The sequence below is a fragment of the Castor canadensis genome, chromosome 4, assembly GCF_047511655.1.
Source record: "Castor canadensis chromosome 4, mCasCan1.hap1v2, whole genome shotgun sequence".
Classification (NCBI taxonomy): domain Eukaryota; kingdom Metazoa; phylum Chordata; class Mammalia; order Rodentia; family Castoridae; genus Castor; species Castor canadensis.
This window is the reverse complement of record NC_133389.1, coordinates 178578737-178601787: the sequence shown is the minus strand read 5'-3', so window position 1 is coordinate 178601787 and position 23051 is coordinate 178578737. Positions and strand designations below refer to the sequence as shown.

The 23051-nt window shown below is 47.5% G+C and overlaps 1 protein-coding gene across 2 annotated transcripts in view; it reads left to right on the top strand.

Annotated features, from left to right (window-relative positions):
• Ngef (neuronal guanine nucleotide exchange factor) overlaps positions 1-23051 on the top strand; it is a 95198-nt gene that overhangs the window by 47542 nt on the left and 24605 nt on the right. Inside the window, exons 1-3 of one of the 2 annotated variants that reach the window (XM_074072015.1) lie at positions 7357-7575; positions 8299-8441; positions 14149-14456. In XM_074072015.1, the coding sequence (XP_073928116.1) occupies positions 7469-7575; positions 8299-8441; positions 14149-14456 (558 nt within the window). In that variant the 5' untranslated portion in view covers positions 7357-7468. Of the gene's footprint in view, positions 1-7356; positions 7576-8298; positions 8442-14148; positions 14457-23051 lie in introns of those variants that run through there. The other variant, XM_074072014.1, reaches the window with a different exon arrangement.

Below are 23051 nucleotides of genomic sequence, written 5' to 3'. Positions count from 1 at the left end.
TGAACAATTTCTAAAATTTCCAATTCTTTCTTTCTTTCCTTCCTTCTTTCTTTCCTTCCTTCCTTCCTTCCTTTCTTTCTTTCTTTCTTTCTTTCTTTTTTCAGTGAAACTAGGGTTTGAATTCAGGCCTTCATGTTTGCAAAGCAGGTGTCATATTCCTTGAGCCACACCTCCAGTCCATTTCACTGTGGTTATTTTGGAGATGGGGGGTCTCTTAAACTATTTGCCTGGGCTGGCCTCAAACTATGATCCTCTTGATCTCAACTTCCCAAGTAGCTAGGCTTACAGGCCTGAGCCACTGGCACCCAGTCAATTTCTAATTCTTACTTGTCTTAACTGTATGCCATTCCTTTAAGGCTACTTTGTTTATGAATGGTCAGCTTTTTCTTTCTCATTTCATACCATAAACAGTCTTACTATATTTGGAGAATGGTTAAATTGATAACTATCCATTACAATAATGTATTTTCGAGTGTCTATCTAAATAGTAATGTTACTCTCCATTGTTTATAGCATACTACTGCTTGCAAGGTGTCTCCGTAATAAAGGACTAAATTAGGTCTAACTATATAGTTTATAGGATGATTCCAGATGAATCAATCTAAATGAAGGAAAGTAACTATTCTTTTCTTTATAGTTTGAGTTCTAAATTAACAATCTATAACACCACTTGCCACAACCTAGAGGGTAAATGATGGGTACCTAGACAAGTCCTAAGATTATTTACTCCAAATCTCTTCCTCAACAAATCCTGGAGATTACAGTATTCAATCCTCCAACACTTTTGCTTCAGGAGATTCCTATTGCTCAAAAGCCCATGCATCACCCACAGTCAAAATCCCCACACTCTGTGTATTCTAGGCTCCTTGGTTAGGAATATTCCAGAGAAGCACATATCTCAGGCCCTCCCTCATTTTACACAGCTTCAGATAGGCACACAAACTTTCTATCATCTTATTTATGAGTTTTTGGTGGGAGCCTGTTTTGGGGAATACATTTCTATCCAGGCTGGACAGATTGTTTGCATTTCCTAATTGAAGATATGGCCACCATTTGTCCTAGCCTTTTCAGGACACTAAGGACACGTGAGCCATCAAAATGTTTTGGAAATCTAACATTTCACCAGCCAAGCAACAGCTTCCAGGCTGCCTCTCATGCTTGGAAGTGGCGTAAAAATTCTTGGCCATCCATTCTTGATTCAGAAAATGTATACACCATAGCAATATCCAGTCTTTAGCAAGTTAAGTCCTGCTATTACAGGCCTGCTTCCCAGGGCCATTAAAACCCATCACACTCAAGTGTCTCCTTCAACTAGACAAGGGGCTTATGCATCTCCTCATTCCTCTGGCCTTTCCTTATTTAACCCAAAGTACAACAGTCCACCATAGCAACCTTATCAAAAAAGGACAAAAACAGAAACAAAAGCACTCTTCACTTCACCAAAACACTGGCAGCTGGGGTTGCAGAGGTAAATGCCATGGTCATAGTGTCCCCCAAGAAGCTAAGTGATAACAGAGCAGCACTGAAGGAATTGAGGGCAGGGCCAAGGGAATGTTCAGAAGTGGTTCTGCTTTCATCTGGGGTAACCCCAATTGGACACAACATTTACTCCATCAAGCACCAAATTTCCAGCAAGGCATTGGGGGTCACTGAGAATAACAGATGTGTGATGCTGCAGGAAGATTCACCTGGCAGCCGTGTTTAGGGCAGATGGAGGGAGAGGAAAAGAGCAGGGAAAGGAAAACTGGAAAGTGGTCGCTGTGCTCTAAATCAGATTAGAGGCTTGCAAAGTGAGGGGCAGCCTGCAAGACCATCCTCACTACCAACATTGACCACAAAATCCAGGGTCTGGAAGCTCACCCTTGGTTTCCATTATTTTCTAGAAGCACTTCCAGAATGCACTGACACATTACAGTTGTCTAATATAAAAGGATACATTTAAGTCAACCAAGGGAGGAGATGCATGGGGCAGAGTCCAGGAAAGTTCCACACACAAAGCCTCCCACAGTCTTCTCTCCAGGGAGTTGGGGACAGTGCTGCCTTTCCCAGCAATGACGAGTGACAATATGCATGGAGTATTGTCAACCAGAGAAGCTAACCTGAACCCTGGTATTCAGGGTTTTTGGGGCTTGGTCATGTAGACTTGCTGGCTGTTCACCTGGCTAATGTCAGTCTTCAGGAGGGTGAACCTGTACCATGCATGTGACCCAACACCCTCTCCTTATGTGATGTGATCTGAGTCCCCCTGGTAAACAAAGACACTCTTTCAGCCATGATACTCCAGCAACTCAGAGTTTACTTCCCAGGATGCCCAAACAAACGCCAGACCTCTCTTGGGGTAAGATTCATTCTTTTCCATACAAGGCCGGACTCATTTTCTTGTCCCTTAATTCCATGACACAGTACAATCCCCATTTCCCCTTGGAAAGGAAGGGACATTCCCACCTCTAGCCAACAGAATCCTCCCAGGCCCCGGACAGAACAATGGACTATTGGAAAGCCTTGGTGGGGTGACACCTTTCCATCTGTCAGGTCTGGCTCTCTGGGTCCCTTCCTGTGCAGGCATTCTTTCCTTTTCTCTCTTTCTAGGTTTTGGGGGGCCAGGTAACTCTTGAAGCAGTGGCCTTCTATAGATTTGCTATCTCTGTGGGTTAAATTGTTTGATTTTTCAAAGCAAGTAGAAGAGTCTCACAAGAGTGACAGAATGTGTTTATGGACTTAAGGGTATAGTTAATTAAAAGCTACCAAATGACTGTTTCTAAAAGTTTACAATATGTAATGTAATGCAGGCATTTTCCTATGAGATTGGGCAATCTGCTAGCCTACTGTGTGGCCCTGAAGACAAATTAAGTAAATAGAAATTTGCAGTTCCTGGAAGTGGGGATGTAGATCAGTGAGTAGAGTGCTTGCCTAGCATGCGAAAGGCCCTGGATTCCATCTCATTAAAAAAAAAATGCAGTTCCTTATTTCACAAAGTGTAGTTTTGCCTTACTGCATGCTTCCAAACCTTCCACTAGCCTACTGTCATCTGGGCTTGTCATTTAACACTCTTGGTTCTTCTCCTGAAACAAAAGCATTGAACCAGATTATCTCAAAGTTGATTTTTTAGGGGTTTTTTGTGAGACTGGGATTTGAACTCAGGGCCTAGTACTTGCAAAGCAGGTGCTCTACTACTTGAACCACACCTCCTGTCCATTCTGCTCTGGTATTTTGGAGATGGATTCTCACCAACTATTTGCCCAGGCAGACCTCACTGCAACCCTCCTGATCAAGGATTATAGGCATAAACCACTGGTGCCCAGCTTAAGTTTTTCTCTTCCAGAAATTCTTGCTTGGAATTAGGAAAAAAAGTTTATGAACGTAAATGAGGACTCCTAAAGGCTGAGGTTGCTACATAAATACAAATCCAGCTGATGTGGTGGCTCATACCTATAATCCCAGCTACTCAGGTTCAAGGCTGACCTTGGACCAAAATCGTGAGACCTTATCTAAAAAAAAAAAAAACTAAAGCCAAAGGGTTGGGGAATTGACTCAAGTGGCAAAGTGCTTGCCTAGCAAGCATGAAGCCCTGAGTTTGAAACCCAGCACTGCCAAAAAATAGTAATAATTTTAAAAATTAGGGAGGTGTGTCTCAAGCAACAGAGCTGCTACCTCACAAGTGTGAAGCTTTGAGTTCAAACCCCAGGACGGCCAAAAATTAAAAAAATAAAAATCTACTTTGCTTCCAGTGCTTACAACTTAAAAGAAAAAATAAATAACCTTTAGATAAAATACCCAAAATAACTACATATTTCTTTTCTTTCTTTTTTGGTGGCAAGGGGTTTGAACTCAAGACCTCATGCCTGCTAGGCAATTGCTCTACCACTTGAGTCATGCCTTCCAGCCCAAACCAAATATTTCTTTTCAAAAATGTACCATTAATTCATTTACAAATATGTATAGAGCACCTACTATGTGCCAGTCAGGTATATTTGAGATATTTCTCAATACTTTATTTTGTGAATGATTCAGAGCCAAATGTCAGATAAGTGTGGATTTTAATAATAGCCTGCCTAATCAGGACTAAATATGACAAAAATAGAACATGGGGAATTTAGCTTAAGGTTACATGCCTTAGAACTCAGTGACTTTCTAAACTGATTTGATAATTAGGAGGATATTTTTAGCTTATTTTTCAATTGGAAGAGTTTTATTATGCTCATGTTAATTATGTAATTTCACTTTGATATTTTCAGATGTTTTAGAAAAGTTGAATCTTTTCTCGTTGGTGCAGCACAGTGTGAAGGTGACAGGCTCCATTTAGTGTCACGTCAGATTTAAGGGATGGTGAAATCTTGCAAATCAGCAGGTCCTACTCAGTGCCCAGAAAGCACATTCTCCAGGATGCCCTGTTATTAGGGCCAGGCAGCAACGGACATGAAGGAGAGTCGCCCGGTGGACAACCTTCTGGATTGACAATGTCACTGGCGGAGCAGAGTCCTAGAGGAGAAGCCCCGGGTCTGGAAAAGTGTGGACAGGCCAAGGCCCAGAAAAGCCAGGAAGGGTGTTGTCCACCCTGCCCCCAGGAGGTGGCCAGGTGTGGGGACTCATGAGGATGCTGTGACAGGTGGTAGGACTTCAATGGCAGTGTTTAAATTCAGAGTCATAGTTTGGAAAAGCAACAGAGAGAAAGACTGACTGTGGAGAGGAGAGGCTCGTAGCTGTCCAAATACTAAGGAGGAGGGGAGTGCTGTGAGCGATCTGGGGGTCCAGGCTCCGTGAAGCCGTTAGTGTGTGGACAGACAGAGGTGCAGAAGCTGAGGAAGCTCTCTGTCATCCTGGCTAGCTTCCGGGCAGAGTGCCTGGCCTGGGGGCAGGGCTGCCTCTATATTCACTCAAAGAATTGTGGCATAGACCATGCAGAGAACCACAGGGGTTGGGGGGAGCCATGGGTACTGACCACAGAGGGCCATAATGTGGGCAGTGCTCTGCCAAGCAGTGGGGGGTGACGCTGCCATCCTGAGGGGCCCAAGGTAGGACCACCTACCTCTGGAAGGCAGAGGGGATTATGCTCAAGCCCTACTTCTCCTGGAGTACGCCTTGCTCGCCTCTTCACTCCTCTTTTTCCCTCTGAGAATGGGAACACCTATCCCCACACTCTCCCACTAATGTATTTTGGAAGAACATAATTGTTGTTTGGTTTCAGAAGTTCACAGCTGGAGGGGATTGTTGCCTCAGGATAAACCACACCTTGAGTCTCACTGGTATTTGATTTATTGTCGTTGCTGTTGGTTTTTTTAGTGCTGGGAGTCAAACCAAGGGCCTGTGTATGCTAAGCAAGTGCTCTACCACTGAGCTACACCCCAGCCCACCATACTTGATTCAGATGATATTTAGGTGACACTTTGAACTTCAGAGCTGATGCTTAACTTGTTCATATTTTGGGGTTGCTCAGATGGAATGAATATGTTTCACATGTGAAGACATGGATTTGGGGAAGCTGAACACAGAATAATATGGACTGAATGTTTGTGTTCCCCCTCCCCCAAATTCACATGTTGACATCCTACCCCAGTGGGATGGCATTGGGGGGAAAGGGGGTTACAATGTGAGGGTAGAGCCCTCATAAATGGAGACCGAAAGAGCTCCCTCATCCCCTTTCTGCCAGGAGCCAATGAAAAGTCAGCAGTCTGCAACCCAAACTGGCCTCACCCGAGCCTGCTGGGTCCACCCTCCAGAACTGTGAGGAATAAATTCCTGTTGCACATAGCCACCCAGTATTTTTTGTGATGGCAGCTTGAATGAAGCAAGCACAGACATGTCCAGGTGGAGATGGCCAGTGTGCAGACAGAACTATACAGGGGAATGAATGATGGCCAACTGCAGGCACCTGTGTTTGTGAGAATGCTCGGGAAGGCAGGTGCTGGCTTGGAAGGGAGGTCAGATGGTTGTCTCTCAGCTACCCTGAGGCCAGAGAGCCAGAGGAGGTCAGAACTGTCCATCTGTCCCCCGGGGCGATGCAGAGCTGAGTGGCGGCCTCAGGAATTGGATTTCAGCCACCCCCAGCACCCTTCCCTGGAGTCCAGGCAGTGGGCCAAGGGAAAGGGCAGGGACCATGGGTGGCCCACTGCTACTTGGCTGGTAAAATGTCCTCTCTGCCTAAGCTTCCTTCTCTCCTTTGCCTACCCAACCTTCCCTCCACCCCAACTGCTGCATCTGAAACTGATTAGTTAAGGATCCTGTAAAGCCAACCAATTAGCAGTACCTGAGCCCCTTCTGCCAGGAGCATCTGCCTCAAAACACCAGGGACTGTGCTCATTTAAACCAATGCCCCTTGGGTGGAACAAGGAGGTGCAGAGAAAGACTCCCCTGTTGACTCTGCACCTCACCGGGTATCTTCTGGATCACAAACGTAGGAACTAGCCCAGCTGCAGATGAAGGTTGCTGTCACCTGGGTGCCCACCAAGGGGAGCAGGCTGGCATCCAGAAAAGGACACTGGGCAGTGTGCCAGTTGTTTTGCTGGATGGAATCTCTCTAGACTCCCACGTCACTGCTGAGCCGGCAGCATCTTCACTTGCTGAGGGGGGCGGCTGGCCTCGGCCGGTGAGTTCCCCCTCACTCCACCTACTATTGCTCGCTTGAGAGCCGGCTGAACTGGCTAACACCAAAGTGCAAATTCCAAAGGTCAATGGGGCCAGGTAGGGAAATTGGGCAGAGGTTTCGGGGAACTTTGTTTCTCCTCGTCTTGCGCCCCAAACCCATCAGGGGCTCGCCAGGGTCTCTCTCGAGAGTGGCTGGTCCTGTGGCCAGATTTAGCGTGAGAGGCCTCCACGCTGCGTGTCTCCCCACCCCAAGGGTCAGGAGCGGGCGTGCAGGGGGCCTCCGAGACCCAAGTCTCTGTCTCCCCTCCAACAAGGATCAGAGGCTCCTCCAGCAAGGACACATCCCCCGAGAGTGGGCTTGGGCAGCAGAAGTGGCCGAGGGTGCCTCGCGTGGGCAAGGCGGCAGTTCCGGGGTTGGGACAGAGGGTCACCTCGCCCGCGCCATCCAGGAACGCGCGGCGGAGCTGCGGCAACCTGGCCACCGCAAGGAGGGGGCGGACAGGCGAAGGCGCAGCTCGCAGCCCCTCTCTGCCCTCGCCCTCTCCCGGTACGGAGCCGCCGCGGGGAAAAGAGGTGCGGCCGGGCGCGGGGTCCCGACCCAGAGTTAGCGCCCCCGAGCCGGGGTCGCGCCCAGCTCGGGCGCCCCCGCCCCGCGGCGGCCGGCCTCGCCCCCGCCGCGCGCGCCCGTCCCGCCTCCCTCGTTGCCGTGGCAACCCCGGGAGCCTCCAGGCGCGCGCGCGCCCGCGGGAGCGCTCGGCAGCGGCGGCGGCGGCTTCAGCTCTAGCCACGCGCGCTGCGACCTCTCTCCGGACCGAGCCGGCGCGTCGCCCCGGGCCCCCAGCGCGGCCCCCCACCAGCCCCTGCTCCCGCCCCGCCGCCAGTCCCCATGGAGCTGCTGGCTGCAGCCTTCAGCGCTGCCTGCGCCGTGGACCACGACAGCTCCATCTCGGAAAGCGAAGCGCGCGACTCGGTGGCGGGACACCTGCCCGGCAGGTGAGGATCGGTGGCCATCCTGGCCTCCCGCGCGCCGCTCCTGCGTGCCTTTTTTTCTGGCTGGCACCCCGGGCGACGGTCCCGGACCCGCGCGGCCTACCCTCGGTCCCCAGCCCGCGGGCCCCCGCCTCTCCCGCCGCCCCCACTCCCGTCCCGGCTCCCGTCGCACTCGCATTTCGCTCTGGGATGGGTGCGTTCCCGGCTCGGGCCGCAAGCATCAAGTCCCTGCCACTGGGCGCCTCCTGCGCCCTCTTCCCGGACTCCGAGGACGCGCGCGTTCCGCCCGGCGCCCCCCTCCGTGCTTGGTGGCCCTGGGTCTGGGGGATCGGAACCCAAAAGGGGCACAGGAAGGACTGCGTGACAGCCAGAGGCGCGGGACGGCCTCCTGGCCGCGGGACCCGACGGGGCGGCCTTTCGGCGCCGCAGAGCGGGCAGGGTGCGCCAAGTTTCCGATGCCTGCCCGCGAGCTCAAAAAACATGAAGGTTTGGGCGGGCTGGTGTGGAAATGAATCACCCAGTCGCGCCCTGGTGCGGTGACAAAAAGGACCTGTGGGGCCCGCCCGGCTGGCTCAGAGGGCGGCAGCCGCTGTGGCCCCCCTCCGCCTGGACGGCCAGAGCATTGCGGCTGGCCAGTAGCCCCCGGTGCGCACGCCTCTTGAGAGCTGCCCGAGGTGTGTCGTTGCTTAAAAATAACCAGCCCTTGTCCTCCTCCCTCTCTGGCAGCGAGTCGTCCTCCACCCCGGGAAATGGGACCACGCCCGAGGAGTGCCCGGCCCTCGCCGACAGCCCCACCACCCTCACCGAAGCCCTGCAGATGATCCATCCCATTCCTGCTGACTCCTGGAGAAACCTCATCGAACAAATAGGTGAGTGTCCCCAGCGGCAGCAGGGCTTCATGTGAGAAATCTGGGTGCCAGGGGGACTCTTGGGGTCCTCTTGTTCATGGGATGCTGTTTTGACATATGGGGTTCTAAATGGTAGTGCTGTACATTTGTGGCAAATGCATTTCTACCCTGCTCTCTTGGGGAGGCCTGATGGCCCAGCCCTTTCCTGCAGAAGGGCTCTCTGTCCCTGTTGCTGCTGGCAAAAAAACGGGATGAAGCAGTCTGGCCTGGTGGTGTCAAAGGAGCCAACCTTGAGCCCTCGGCTCAGAGGGACTGGAAAGACAGGGAGCCACCCAGAGTTGGAGAGGGATAGTGTGCCCCAGGGGCTTCTGGGCAGAGCCAGACTGAATGTGGCCACTTTGCATGGGTGGGAAAGGTAATGTAGAGACAAAGGAGATCTCAGAGACCATGGGACTAGGAAAGGAACCCTCCTGGAACTACCCTGAAGGGACCTGAGCGGACAGCACATTCCTGCATGTCTGCAGGGAAGCACCATGCATTCACAAAGGGGAGAGAGTCTGCATCCCAAGAACTCCAGAACTTGCATGAAAAAATTGCTAGTGACATCGAACTAGTTTTCATGTCGTCACCAGGGGCAACGGTGAGTGGATAATATGGTTTTCATTAATCTGAAAATGGTACCGACTGCTTCGGAAATAGTCTTTGATGTTGTCAAAGCAGCCAACAGTCCATTCGTTTAAATGACAGTTATAGAGTTTGGAGAAAATGTTCCCTAAATACGTAATTATGATCCTCTACTCCCAGATGCTGGCTGGGAAGGCACTAAGTATCAGCAGGGTAGAAGCAAGCTCGCACTGAGAGTGTTCTGGCCAGCTCTGCCAGAGCTGAGGGAGCGGAGAGGCTACATTCGAGCATGTCCTCTGCCCCCATCAGGCTGGGGGTGCTGAGGTTTTACAGTTTGTTTGCTGGCGGAGTAGGGAGAGGACAATTAGGAAATCCTAGCTTTGAAACACACTCCCCAACCCCCTTCCTCCCTGCTGTCTACCATCCATCCTTCAATGGCAGTGAGGCGAGCCACCTATGCCTTGGCGTTTGATGGAAACTGACTTCCACCTCTTGGAGGGGCTTCTCCGTGGCTAAGATCAGAGTCAGGATTAGTTAGCACATTGGAATTGGGAGGGATTCCCCTTCCAGAGGTCCTGGCTGCACTATGGGGGTGCAGAGGCTTCCTTTCCATACCATAGCTCCTATGGACTAGCAGCATGAGCTCCAAGCTGGGAGTCAGGGCCCTGTACCCAGAACCTGCCTGTTGTGGACCTCAGTTTCCTTACCTAGTAGAGACTGATGTTGGGTCCTTCCTCTCACAGTCCCTGCCAGCATGTGCAAGAGTCACGGGGAGTGTCTTGCTGGTTCCTGTAGGCCTGTGCAGGTGGGTGAATAACAGTGCAGATCCATTGCCTATCCTGCTTTGTCTCAAAGTCTTGGTTGTAGACTTGACATCTGTGCTAAGCAGATCCTACAGCAGCCTGGCTACCCTCAGCCCTGTGAGTGAAGTGACTCTTTGCTGGGTGTCAGTTAAGGACAAGGTTCCTGAGGACACAGTGGAAGGAAGGAGGTAGAAAGTGTAATGGGTCAGTGGCATTTTATAGGCCACCATGTTTCATTTTGTAGTGGCTGCCACCAAAGCCAGGTGGCAGGACTATATGTGAGGCAGCATGCAGCTGTCATCGCAGCAGTGCCTGTGTGTGTGTGCTATTGTGGTCTCTAGCACCTAACACGAGGCTTGGCACACCAAAGTTGCTCAGTAAATAACAATGGATCCCTTGTCCTTTACAACTTCCTACTTGAAGGATTCAAAGAAAAAAAACTCATTCTCTTCAAGAAGAGAGATTTTTGAATGAGGGGCGGGGTGGGGGGGACTGGTCAGTGGAGGCGGAGGGCTTCCCTGCCCTCTCCAGGCAGCCCCACAGCCTGTGCAGATGGCTTCAGTTAGGGGAGCTGGGAACCAAGCCTTCTGGTCCCACTTGCATATAATTCTGCAGGAAAAGCTAACATTCCTGTGAAGTTGTGCTTATTGAGTGTCCAAAATATAAAACAGGGAAACTTGATATCCTCACACTACAGAATTTTCAGCAGATAACATATAGTTCCTCAGATAAATCTATGTGTATGGTAATCTGAATGTAAGGCAAATTAAAATGAAAGATTATGAAAAAATGGCCACACAGTATGTCAAATAGCTTTATAATCACAGTAACCGGGAAAATTGGAATTTAAATTCATAATCTAAATACATACTCAGAAAAAACTATGAAACTTTAAAATAAAAAAAAGTTCTGAAATTTCTTTGTGTGTGTGTGTGTGTGTAGTGCTGAGGTTTGAACTCAGGGCCTATACCTCAAGCCACTCCACCAGCCCTTTTTTGTGATTTTTTTTTTTTCAAGATAGGGTCTCATGAACTATTTGTCCTGGCTGGCTTTGAACCGCAATTCTCCTGATCTCTGCCTCCTGAGCAGCTAGGATTGCAGGTGTGAGCCACTAGCACCCAGCTAAAAGTTCTAAAATTTCTTGTTTGAGAGTCTTTTGGCTGCAGGTAACAGAATATTAGCCAAAAAATGATCATAAACAATGGAGATGATTGATTTCAATTAATGAGTCAAGAGGTGAGAAGTTCCAGAGTTAGTCTGTTCACCCAGCTGCTTTTCCTCTTTCACTTGAACCTTGTGTTACAAGATGGCTGCCATAGGTTCAGGTATCACATCCTTAAGCAGTGGTCTATAAAAGCAGGAAGGGCAGTTTGTCTTTAATATCTTCTGGGAGGGACACCTGTTTTGAGGAGCTCTTAGAAGATGTACCCTTTCTCTCTTTGGTCAGCATTTTATTCCATTCCTGCTGGTATACCAAAATACCTTAGATCGGGTGTCTTTTGCTATAACAAAATCCCTGAGGCTGAGAACTTTACATAGAAAAAAGATTTATTTAGCTCACAGTCTGTAGGTCTAAGAGCACAGCTTCAGCTTCTATTGGCTCCATCATAACATGGTAGGAGGTAACATGGTGGGAATCAGTGTGAAAGGGAAAATCACAGGATAAGACAGGAAGCCAGAGCTATGCCAGGGGGCAGTTGTTTTTAGAGCACCTCATTCTTTTTTTGGCAATACTGGGATTTGAACTTAGGGCTTCACACTTGCTAAGCAAGCACTCTAACACTTGAGCCATGCCTCCAGCCCAAGAACAACCCATTCTTGAACTAACTAAGGTTCTTGTGGCACCTTTAAGGGTGGTCCTCCTGTGGCCTAATTACCTCCCACCTCAACATCACCACACTGGAGACCACGCTGTGCTCACACTGGTGAGCGTGTGGACCTTTATAGACAGCCACATCCAAACCTTAACACTGGGTAATTTATAAACTACAGATATTTAATACTCACTCCCCCGGAGTCTAGAAGTCCAAGATCCTGGCACCACACTTTTCACATCTGGTGAGGGTCCCTCTCTGTACTTCAGAGATGACATCTTTGAAAGTCTCTCACGGTGGAGGGGCCAAGGCAGCTCCCTCCAGCCTCTTTTATAGGGGCACTGTTCCAGCTCATGGGAGTCACTTCCACAAAGGCCACCTCCTAACACAATTTGGGGGGACACCAGTGCTCAGACTGTAGCCGCCAGATGGTGCCTCATGTCCACGCCTAGGACCACTGGCAGAGGGAGGGACCTGTTGCAGTAGATTTGGGACAGTCCACACTCACCCGCATCCCTGAGCACAGAATGGGTCACATGTAGACCAAGCCCTCCTTGTCCACTGGGAAGCAGGTTTGGGAGGACACAGAGGAGAGGCAGCCGGCAGTGTCTGCTGGAGTGTGCTTTCAGAAATATTCCAACCCAGCTACCCACAATGCTGGTATTTTTTGTCTCTTTCACCATATGCATCCCATGAGGAGTTCAAGGGTATTTGTCCACAATTTGCTGGCTATGGAATGACTAAGACATATTTTTGAACTTGACACGCCTGCTAAATTAGATACTCTCAGGAAGCTTAGAAACTAGTTTTAAGAGGTGCTCAATTGTCCGAATACCTCCTGGGTGGGAGGCACCAGGCTAAGCACTGACGTTGAGTCTGGTGAAACCATGGAAACTTCTGTAAACACAGGTTAATAATTAGCTTGGTGGCAACAGTCATTACCTCCAAACTCACAATCGGCCCATTTATGGGGTGATGGTGGCTGCGGATCTGTCCTTACAAATCCTCAACCTGGGTTGCACTTGGTTTTCTTTTTCATTCATTCATCAAATTAACGCCCTGCTGTAGTCTGCGGGAGGGGAGCACTGTAAAAACACTTGTTTGAAGTCAGGGCTGTCCTTCCCTTGGCATAAGCATTGGCATCGCTTCGGAAGCCAACTGACTGAACCCACAGTGTGGATTTGTGCATTCCTGCTCGGGAATATAATTTACGCAGCCTCAGTCAGGATTTCCAAGGTAGTCTGGTACTCTTTCTTTCCCTTTGCTGCTGCTTTGACGTGCCTAACAAGTAAGGAGCAGGTGGCAGTTCATGTCTAGAGCGAGGTCATTCCATGATATCTTTAGTTTTATTGGAACCTTTGTGGGAGATATCTTTGTTTTATAGCTGGACAAACCCAGAGGCCCTGGCCTTTCTCCCTAGCTCCAGACCTTTCTCCTGGGGGCCCAGGCAAATCTCCATCTTCCCACCACCCCATCCCCGAGTTGGGCTCTCTGCCCATGTTCCTTGTCACCACCAGTGGTGCCATTAGACCTTTTTGCCAAGTTGGGTATTATTCCTGATCCAGCGCCACCAGCTGCCGGGACCTGTCCTTTACCTTGTAATTGTCCCCTGAGTTGGGCCCTTGGCTCCAGCCTACCCCTACTTCATTGAGGACCAATCTTGTAACAGTCCTGGAACTGCCAAAGCCCCTTCCATCCCACCCATGGTTCCCTGCACAGACAGACCAGGCTGCTTGCCTGGGGACTCCTGGGTCCTTTGCAGCATGACTAACTCCCTCCTCCAGTCTTACTGCAGGCAGGATGGCTCTTCCCTATCCCTGCCCAGCCTGTGTGGTGGGACATCCCCTCTTTGCCCCATAGCCAGGATAGCCCAAGTGGGTTTTTCTCAGTGGATGTGCTGTGCTTGCAGTGATCATCTGTATCCCCAAGTCTCCCCTGAGACTTGGAACACACTTGTTTTAAACACATGATCAGAGAGTGAGTCTGAAACTGAGTGGCAAAAGAAGCATTTCCCTTGGCAATCTCACGGTTGATAAGACCCTGATTTTTTCCTTCAGTATGAAAATCCATAGCTCTTCCTGGCTCACAAATGAATAGACTTGAGTTTTAATAGTAAGCCATTTAAGGCTGTTCCCTGCAGCCTGTTGGGATAGTGAAACGTAATGTGGACATTTTTATCAACTTTGTATACGTGGTTATTAACACATCAAGTTCTTCATTCTTATTTTGCCCAGTGTGTGCAGGAAAAGCATATATTTGTGTGATTGGATTTGCAATCTATTTAGGGATTTCTTGTCAGGAAGCTTACACATGCCCCTCTTCCCCAGAAACGAAGACAGTCTTGGAGCCTGCTGCTGAGACACGGCCAGCCTGGCTTTCTCTGTGTGCCTGGCCATAGCATTCAAGGAACAGGGCCTTGACCTAGCGATTCAGGACGATCTTCATTTGGAATAATTTCCTTTTATTGATTACAACTCTTGATTTCAGGGCTCCTGTATCAGGAATACAGAGATAAATCGACTCTCCAAGAAATTGAAACCAGGAGGCAACAGGATGCAGAAATCCAAGGCAGTGCCAATGGGTCCCCAACTGGGGAAGATACTACAGAGGAGGAGGAAGAAGAAGAAGAAGAGGAGGAAGAAGAACCCACAAGCCCCCCTGAGAGGAGGGCTCTGCCCCAGATCTGCTTGCTCAGTAACCCCCACTCGAGGTTCAACCTCTGGCAGGACCTTCCTGAGATCCGGAGCGGTGGCGTGCTGGACCTCCTCCAGCCGGAGGAGGTCAGACTGCAGGAGGTAATGCTGCCAGGGAACCACAGCCCACCTGAAGGTGTTTGTCCTGGCTGATGCTTTGGGCGGGGGGTGTGCTCCGGGGCTGAGGCTAAGTGCCCAGCTGGGCCACAGGCAGGGCTCATCCATCTGGAACAGGAAGGAAATAAACAGTATTCCACAGGCAGCAAAGAACCCCCAGCCACATCTAGGACAGCTTAGCCCCACTGTGGAATGTTAGGAAGGGCTGCTGTTTCACTAGGTAGAAAGGTCCATGGCTTTACGACCTCTTTTATTATTGTGGTGCATTTTCCACACGGGAGAAAAAGCACTAGGTGAGGCTGACCCTGTCTTGACGATGAAGCGATTCCAGTTCATCTGTGGGTGACGGAAGGCAGTCATATTTCACAACTTTATTTTGGAGGCGTCGGAACTTTGGATGAATGGGGCTCTGAGACACCTCCCTCCCCGACCCTGGCATGGCCCCCACTCCTGCAATGGTGCAGAAACCTGGGCCTTGGGTCTCTCACCCGTTCATGCAATAGGCCAGGTGACTAACCGACATGGAGGAGCTTGAGGCAAAGTCGGTGAGCTGGAGGTTTGTTGCTAGCAGAGAGAAATAATCAATTAAAAATTAACAGTAATTAGCAAGAAATCCAGGTGTTTGGTCTGGTTAACAAAGGTCATCTGGGCATCAATAAAATGTGGTACAGAGAGACAAGAGGATAGTCAATGGTAAGGACAGAGGGTGGCCAAGAGAAATTGTGGATATGCAAGTGTGTGTTAATTGTGAATTGAGTGTGTGTGTGTGTGTGGTGCTGTGTGAGCCCAGGGCCTCATGCATGCCAGGCAAGCTCTCTGCCCAGAGCCATGCTTCCAGCTCCCAGCCCTTTAACTGTGAAATTTTAAAAGTGAGTACAGAAGAAAACAATGAAGAGATTTGGTGTTTTGAGCACTTGGTGAACCCAGACTCCATCATCTCTGTCCTCAGCACCTCTCCAACCTCCACCTCACTGACACCTACCTCCTCATGGTCCCTCCATCCTGGGCTGGTCCTTGTTGCCTTTGCAGCTGAGGCTGCAGAGGTCCTGCCCTTCCTTATCTCCCCCCACCCCCACGCATACACACCTGTACTTCTGGTTACTCCCGTGCTACATTCTATAGAAACATTTACTCTTATTGGTTATCTAAAAAGCCAAATAGTCCAGTCACTCAGGAGACTGAGGCGGGAAGCTCACTTGAGCCCAGGAGTTCAAAGCCAGCATGGGCAACATACAAGGTCCCAAAACCTCAGACCATATACACAGCCAAGACTGGCTCCTGATCTCTGTCGTCTAACTCAGACTTGGGTTTGTGCTAGGGTTACTGAGAGGGAAGGCTGGATAAAACTGGGTGGTAAAGGACCACCAGGGTTAGTTCATTTGGGTGTCCTGCCCTGTAAGAATCAGGAAAATGTTGACACCCCCTATTTCTTATGAGCAGAGATTTGTAAATAGCTGCATCAAGAGTTTGTTGCTGCTGATAGTGGGTTTTTGTTTTTTAAGGAAACTTCTGGGCTGGGCTAGGTGGCTCTAGCGCATTATTCTAGCTACTCAGGAGGCAGAGTCAGGAGGGTTGTGATTCAAGGCCAGCCTTGTCATAAACTGAGACCCAGTCTCAAAACGAGCATCTCAAAAGGGACTGGCAGAGTGGCTCAAGTGGTAGAGCATTTGCCTAGCAAGCGTGAGGCCCTGAGTTCATCCTCCAAAAAAAAAGAAATAACCACATCCACTTCTGTTTCCAATGCTTATGGTAAAAGGGGGCTACAAGTTTTAAAAATCACTATTTTCAGTTTCTAGAGACTCATAAAAACAACCTTACAGGCGATGAACTTGGAGTGCTGTGTCACTTTCATGTCAGGGGCTATTGGGAGCCTAATACTGATGACAGATGAACTGAATGGATAAAGTACTGCTTGATTTAAAAACAACAATAACAGCGACAAAACAACCAAACTTCTCATGTAACACCAAGAAATGAATCCTAATATGTAGAACCTAAAGACAGTACAAACCTTTTAAAAAGAAAGGGAGCTAAAAGCAGAGAAAAAAGGGCCCCTTTATATTATATATGAAAGAAAAGCAAACAGCAAAGTACAAAAACCAATCATAAAACAAGGCAGCAGAGCTAATAACAAACCTCCATTGTAACAATAAAAGCAAATTGCTGAGCCTCCTCCATTAAAGACAGAAATGCTTTGATTGATGAAAAAATGAAACCCACTATGTTAGCAGACAGTAGAATTACAGGGGAAAAATAACAAAGTAAACAAAATTATTTTGTGCTGCTAAGGCATCCTTTGTGTGGACAGAGGTACTTTATTTTTAAAAGTTTTAAATTACATAAGTAACTCACTGATACATAATTGATTATTAAAAATAAATGCAGACTGTATGAATGTGTCAGGCCTTGCCCCAACTGTGGGTTCTCACTGGAGGGCCAGCTTCTCCCTTCTCTCTTTTGCCATCTGACTTTGGAGGCTGGGCAGTGGGACGCTTCTCCAGTTGCAGCTTCACACCATGCAGCAATGTTTGGTTTGAGTTGTGACTTTTCAAGGTTTTCTCTTTACTGGACCCGTCAGAGTTGCAGATTAGTTTTTATGAAAATAATTCCCTTTGCAGTGGAAATTAATTGGTTTTAGCATTAAATGATAGGATTGAGTCAAAAGGTCACCTGGCTTGAGTGAGGTGAAGGAGGGAGGAGCACAAGCGATTGTGACGGGGGTGGGGGGACTGGCTGCTGCCCAGGGCAGTTGGACTCACACAGTGCAGATGGCACAGCGCAGGCACTCAGGTGAGCACATCCTGCTCCTGCGAGACCATGGCTACGGGTGGGTGCCTAAGAGTGCAACTGCTGCTCAAAAATGAAATGCTTTTTTGCTTTTTTCTTTGGTTGTAGGGACAGAACTCAGGGCCTTGCATTTGTGCACTTGCTAGGCAAGCCTTCTTCCACTGAGCTAAATCCCCAACCCAAGAAGCACGTTTTATTTTATTTTATTATTTGTCTTTGGCGGTACTGGGGTTTGAACCCAGGGCCTTGTGCTTGCGAGGCAGGCACCCTGCCAGTTGACCCACACCCTTAGCAGGATGTACAGTTTGAATGGTGATTGATTCCTTGTCCTAGTCCATAAATCCTGAATCCAAAATGCTCCAAAGTTAAAGAGTTTATGAGCGCTGCTGGGATGGCACAAGTGAAAAACCCTATACCATGAAACCTTGTTTCATTAGTAAAAGTTCTGAAAGTATTTTAATAAAATTACCTTTAGGCTATGTGTATAAGATGATTATAAAACACAAAGGAATTCTGTGTTTAGACTTGGGTCCATGCCTGATTATGTATATGCAAATATTTCAAAGCCGGAAAAAGTATGAAAGCTGAAGCCCACTGGTCCCAGCGTTTTGGGTTAGGATGCTGGAATTTCACTCTCCTACAGCTTGAGAAGGTCATTCTCTCCCACCCTCTCCAACTCGTTATCAAGTTTTCTCTACTCTGTTGGATGAAAATGTATCTTGTTTTAACCTCCCCATCCTCAATGATTGTAACTTGAACACCTGTTCAGATATTCATTTGCTGTTTCTATTTCTTTATCTACCAGTTGACTATTTTATTTTTGCCCTTTTTTTCCTATCTTTTTTATTTTGATCCTCTTGATTTGTTAGCAGCTTTTTATATATTCTGGATATTAAATCCTTTTTGGTATTTTCAAGTGTTTTCTCCACAGTGTAGGGTAGGGAAAGTGACATACTGTAGTGGGTACTTGCACAAGGTAGTACCCACCTGCCTGGGTTTTAATTCTCAGCTCCAGTAGTGCTTTAGCTGTGTGACCTTGGCAAGTTACTTCACTTCTCTGTGCAGGCAGCTGCCTTATCTGTAAAATGTCTTAGTTCATGTTCTGCTGCTGTAACAGTATCTGAGCCCAGGTAATTTATAAAGTAATGAGGTTTGTTTCACTCATGGTTCTGGAGGCTGGGAAGTTCAAGGTGTCGGGGGCAGAGGGAGGGGAGGGCAGGTGAGGGGACCTTGGTGCTTTAACCTATGGCAGGAAGCTGAAGGGTAGGCAGGTGTGTGCAGAGAAAAGATGAGCAGGGGAGCCAGACTCCTATGATAACCACCCCATTCCTGAGGGAAAAGCATTTATGCATTCACAAGGGCCCCATTCACACTGGGGCCCAGGCCTCCACATGAGGTGGGGGCAGCCCCCATTGCAGCTACAGGGGTTCTCGTGGCGCCTGCCCGTAACCCTGAGTGGACCAGGTGAGTTGTGCAGATAAAGAGCCTAGCCCAGAGCTGGCACTGAGCCAGAGCCTCTGCCTTCCCGTTCTGTTCATGGCATCTTTCTCCATAAAAATCTTTCCCTTTTTTTTTGGTACTGGGGCTTGAACTCAGGGCCTTTGCCTTGAGCCACCATTCCTATTTTTGTGAAGGGTTTTTCGAGACATCTCGAGAACTTTTTGCCCAGGCTGGCTTTGAACCATGATCCTCCTGATCTCTGCCTCCCAAGTAGCTAGGATTACAGGCATGAGCCACCGGTGCCTGGCTTTCCTTCATTTTTATAGAAAATCTACTCGCCTTTGTATATATTTAAACCCCATCTTCTGGATGGTGTCAGGATTGGGAACCGAGCCCAAGCGGCACACTGCAGTGAGAGGTGCAAGTAGCTAGGATTACAGGCATGAGCCACCGGTGCCTGGCTTTCCTTCATTTTTATAGAAAATCTACTCGCCTTTGTATATATTTAAACCCCATCTTCTGGATGGTGTCAGGATTGGGAACCGAGCCCAAGCGGCACACTGCAGTGAGAGGTGGTGGGTGGGAGACATTTGAGTCCAGCTGCATTTGTCAGAAGCAAGGACAGGAGTGGCCACACACCACTGTTCTATAGGCGTGGACACGTAGGGGCACAGGGAACGTGAGAAAGAATAGTAGGTTGACTGAAAATGTCCTCTCTAGAGCCACACTGCCCACCTGGGGCCACTGGCCATGGTGGCTGTTGAACCTCAGTGTGTGGTGAGTCTGAATTGCGAGGAGCTGTGTGTACAACGCACACCACATTCCAAAGACTCAGCGCCGAGAAAAAGAATGCAGACCTCCTTGTTAATAAATTTTGGATTGCATATTGACATGATAATAGCTTGGATAAATTAGATTAAATGAATAATCTCTTCAGATTTTCCCATCTCTTTTAAAACTCGCACAAGACTCATGTTCTGTATTTGTGGGACAGTCCTGCCCTGAAGAGAGGCAATATTTTTTCCAGTGTCCATAAACACTACCAAAAATTGATGATGTATTAAATTGTAAAGAAGTTTTAACATTTAATATTTATTGAAATTATACAGGTGATAATCTCTCACTACAATGCAGTAAAACAAGAAAATAAATGTAAATACTAAAAACCTCAAATCGGAGCTGTTTCAAAAGCTCCTAACCTTAGAGATGGAAAATAAGTTTTATAATTGAGATACTTTAAAGACGAGGAGGAGGATGGCACATTTCAAATCCCAGGGATGGTGAGAAAGCTGCATTTGGATAGAAGTTCACCACCTTCCATGCTTGATTATTACATTGTTGTAAAAGTGAAGTCAAATGAACCTCTCAAATGTCAGCTTGAGGCATTCAGAGAAGACATCCCCCAAACAGGCTTCTAAGGAAAGCAGCTAGGACAGAGAAGCAGGAGACTGTCATAAGCCTTGCTGAGATGAGAGATTTTCTAGGAAAATACAAGCTACCAAAACCTGACTCAAAAACAAAAATTTCAGCCAGGTGTGGTAGCAGACACTTGTAGTCACAGCTACCTGGGAGGCAGGAGGACTGCTTGAGGCTAGGGTTCTGGGCCAGCCTAGGCAACATAGCAAGACTCTGTCTCTTAATTAAAGTGTTTTAAACACAAAAATATTCCAATAGCCAAAACACTCACCGTCAGAAGAGGTGCCGGGCCTCGATGCCTAATGTTCAAAGCACAGGAGATTTGCCGGTCACTCACACCCATCTGCAGCAGCGCTGCCCCGTAGAACATTCTGTAGTGATGGCCGTGTCCTGTGGTCACCTGCCTCCAGTGGTCACCAGCCACATGCAGCTCACACAACCAGGGCATGCAGGTAACTTCTCCTCGCTCACGCTAGGTGAGCCATATGGTGTTGTAGTGGAGATTGTTGACCTTTTCTCTTGATATTAAATATTTCAGGCTCTGCAGGCCACTGAGTCTCTGCCAGAGCCACTGTCGCCTGCCATCATAAGGCGATAGCAGAGATAGACAGCAGGTAAAGGAAGGGAAGGGGCTGTGCACCAGGAGACCGTATGTACAAACAGGTGGCCAGCTGCTGAGCTGCACTTTACTGACCCTGGGGCTGGAGGATGAAAATAAAGGAAATTCACAAATTACTTGAATGTTAGTCACCAAATCTGATAATTACAGCACATATAGATATAAGAAATTTTAAATCCACAATTGTAGCTGGACATGTATGTGTGTGTGTGTATATATCTACACATACATACACATATATGATTATATAGTAAAAAAACTCCTCCCAGTTATCAGTGAACTGAGAGCCATACTATCAGGAAGGATATAGGAGAATTCTAGAACACTCCACCCAACAGTAGCAGAATGCCCATTTTGGGGCTGACAGGGTGGCTCAAGTGGTAGAACACCTCCCTAGCAAGCATGAGGCCCTGAGTTCAAACCCCAATACCACCAAAAAAAAAAAAAAAACAGAATGCCCGTTTTTATTTTTAAGTATACATAGAACAGTCACCAAGCTGGATTAGAGCACACCTGACAAATGTATTTTTCTGACCCTAATGATATTAAATTACAAATCCATGACACAAAGAATAGGCAAGTGGCTGGGGTGTGCCCAGAAGTAGAGCACTTGCCAAGTAAGAGGTCCTGGGTTTTTCCTGAACTGCAGGGGAAAAAAAGAAGAAAGAACAGGAAAATATCCGAACACATGGAAAATAACCAACATGCTGCTAAATAATGCCTGGGTCAAAGAGGAAGTCTCAAGGAATGTTATAAATATTCTGAAATGATGGAAAATGAATCAGCAACATACCAGAGTTGGTGGGATGCCGCAAAGGGTTGTTCAGAAGGAAATTGATAGCATTATGCTTATTTAGGAAAGAAAAAAATGTCTTAAGTCAGTGACCTACACTTTCATATTAAGAAATTAGTAGGGGTGGGGAGGGAAAATCCAAAGCAAGTAGAAGGGCAAAAACAATAAATACAAGAGCAGGAATTGATACAATTAAGCTGGGTGCAGGTGGCTCACACCTGTAATCCCAGCTACTTGGGAGGCTGAGATTGGGAGGATCAAGGTTCAAGGCCATCCCAGGCAAATAGTTAAGGAGACCTATCGCCAAAAAATAACCAGAGCAAAATGGACCGTAGGTGTGGCTTGAGCAGTATAATGTCTGCTTTGCAAGCATGATGTCTTGAGTTCAAAAAAGAAAAAAAAATCAATATAATTGAATATCAAAAATTAGTAGAGAAAAATCAATGAAACCAAAAGCTAGTTAAGAGATTAATAAAATTAATAAATCTCTACCGAAATTGACAAGGAAAGAGGAGAGAAGATAAAAATTACAATGTTAGAGATAATAAAGGGGCGGGTCAGCTGTGCTGGACATTGGAAGGTAGGTAAGAGAATACCGTGAACAGTGCCACACGCCTAGATTTGACAACTTAAATGAAAAAGACCAGTTCTTCAAGCTACCAAAACTCACCTCGAATGAACCATGACCTGACTAGAGCTGCAAGTGTTAAAGACATTGAACTCCAGCCTGCACGGAAGCCCCAGACACGCAGGTGTTTGAGCCCAAGAGTTTGTGGCAACACAGTTGAATTCATGTATAAAACCTTTTTTAAAAAGTTGAATTCATGGATGAAACCTTTAAAAATGTAATCTCTGGACTGACATGGTTTTACTAGTGAATTCTACCAATCACTTAAGGTAGAAAAAGTGTCAATTCTACCTAGTCTTTTCTAAACACTAAAAAAGGACTACTTCAAAGCTCTGTGAGGCCAGCATCACTTGACACAAAAATTAGAGAGAGTACGATAAACTGTGCACCAGCACTCCTCATGAGAAAACATAAATATATTCATGTAATGTGTAACCATTGATTCATTCTCACGCCATCCTAGAAACTCAAATCAGCAGTGTACAAAAAGAGTAATAACACCACGACGAAGTGGGGTTCCTCCTGAGAACGGAAGATTCGTGAAATATGTGAAAATTAACCGGTGTAACTTGCCACAGTGACCGTGTAAAGCAGAAAAACTTCTGATGACTACAATGATTGAGGCGGAAAAGGCATTTGAAAAAATTTAATAATTATTATAAAAACTTTGGGCAAGAATGATAGAGGGGGTGAATTCAACTATGATGTAATGTAATCGCTTTGGTAAATGTCACAATGTACCTCCAGTGCAACAATAATAAAAAAAGGAAAAAAAAAACTTTCAGCAAATTAGGAATAGAAGGGAAACTCCTCAACCTGATAAGGAGCATAAAGGGAAAATCCTGCAGCTGACATCAGACTTAGTAGCGGAGGATTGAATGTCTTCCCCTAAGATCT